Source organism: Pyxicephalus adspersus, chromosome 4, assembly GCF_032062135.1.
Source record: "Pyxicephalus adspersus chromosome 4, UCB_Pads_2.0, whole genome shotgun sequence".
Classification (NCBI taxonomy): Eukaryota; Metazoa; Chordata; class Amphibia; order Anura; family Pyxicephalidae; genus Pyxicephalus; species Pyxicephalus adspersus.
In genome coordinates this window covers 55,973,749-55,975,055 of record NC_092861.1, presented here as the reverse complement: position 1 = coordinate 55,975,055, position 1,307 = coordinate 55,973,749, and the positions used below count along the sequence as shown (strand labels likewise).

Sequence of the window (1,307 nt, the reverse complement as noted above, 5' to 3'; positions counted from 1 at the left end):
ACGCACCCACTTTTCCCCCCCAGTTTTGGGGAAGAAAAAGTGCGAAAAATACGGTAAATCCTGTTTAATAATAATTAAACACCATTTAAAATTCACATAGAATATATAGATGCAAGAACAACAATAAAGGCACAGTGGTAACAAAGATTTTATTAAATTGCCATCAAAACATACATGATAACAAAACCATATCCTATTCAAATATTTGGTTGTATGGTTACAATTTTTACTAGCTTACCTTGTACTGTATGTAGCATTAACCTCAGGACAGTTAACATGAACAACTCGTGTGAAGAATAAAGTTTAGTCATTATTTTACAATAACAGTATTTTCTTAGTAAATTCAACCAAACCCCCAATAACAGTAATATTTATGTTGTGCTATAAAAACATCTCTTTCTTTCTTCCTGATCTGTAGGTATTGATCCATAGGTTGCATTGTTACACACTGTGCTATAATTAAAGGTGCACATCTAGTCAATATAATGACAAGGAGCCAATTTGATCAGTATTCTTCAGCTTGCACTCTCTTGACATAATTTGACCTTCCAACCATTATCAGTATTCATGTAAATGTGTCTGTGAACTCTTGACACCCCTTTATTGAAAAGCAGGTTGGTCAATTTCACATCAGAAAGCACAGCATCCTATTTTCTTGTTTAGAATGTCTACTGAATAATTATTGACATGAACAGGGATAACAACTTGCTTCAACAAGTTGATGGTAAATGCAATGCAGATTTTATTGGAATTGCTACAGACAGCTAGTGTTATTATACATTTTGAATTATTCCTATGCCCCAATAGTAAATATCTGTCTTGACATGTTATTCAAAAATCCTTTAACTATGTTTTGTTGGCATATTTCATTAGGTATTGACATGTGTTATAAGGACAAATGTACATCTTTATTGACTGCTCCTTTCTGTTTAGCAAGTCAATAGGGACAGCTCTGCAGTTAACTTGAATGAATTTTGTGCTTTGATGCTGACAAGTGCATCTTAATATTATGGTAATCATTATTATATTTACAGCTGGCACTCCACGATATATCACAGAATTGGCGTGTGGACTGGGGGCAACCCTGTTTCTTGTCATATGCTTCATTGTTGTGTACCATGTGTATTGGCTGGAATTGGTGCTTTTCTACAGGGCTCACTTTGGCACAGATGAAACCATTGGAGGTAAGATATATATATATATAAATATTACATTGCATTGTATCCTGTGGTTGTTACTATTAAAAAATACAATGATATAGAACACAATACAGATTTAAAGGTGCATGCCATTATACTTTTCTTTTC

The 1,307-nt window shown here is 33.5% G+C and overlaps 1 protein-coding gene across 3 annotated transcripts in view; it reads left to right on the top strand.

Moving 5' to 3' along the window:
* IL1RAP (interleukin 1 receptor accessory protein) overlaps positions 1 to 1,307 on the top strand; it is a 104,003-nt gene that overhangs the window by 88,556 nt on the left and 14,140 nt on the right. For all 3 annotated transcript variants that reach the window (XM_072408234.1, XM_072408235.1, XM_072408236.1), the window contains exon 9: positions 1,035 to 1,184. In XM_072408234.1, the coding sequence (XP_072264335.1) occupies positions 1,035 to 1,184 (150 nt within the window). The remainder of the gene's footprint in view (positions 1 to 1,034; positions 1,185 to 1,307) is intronic.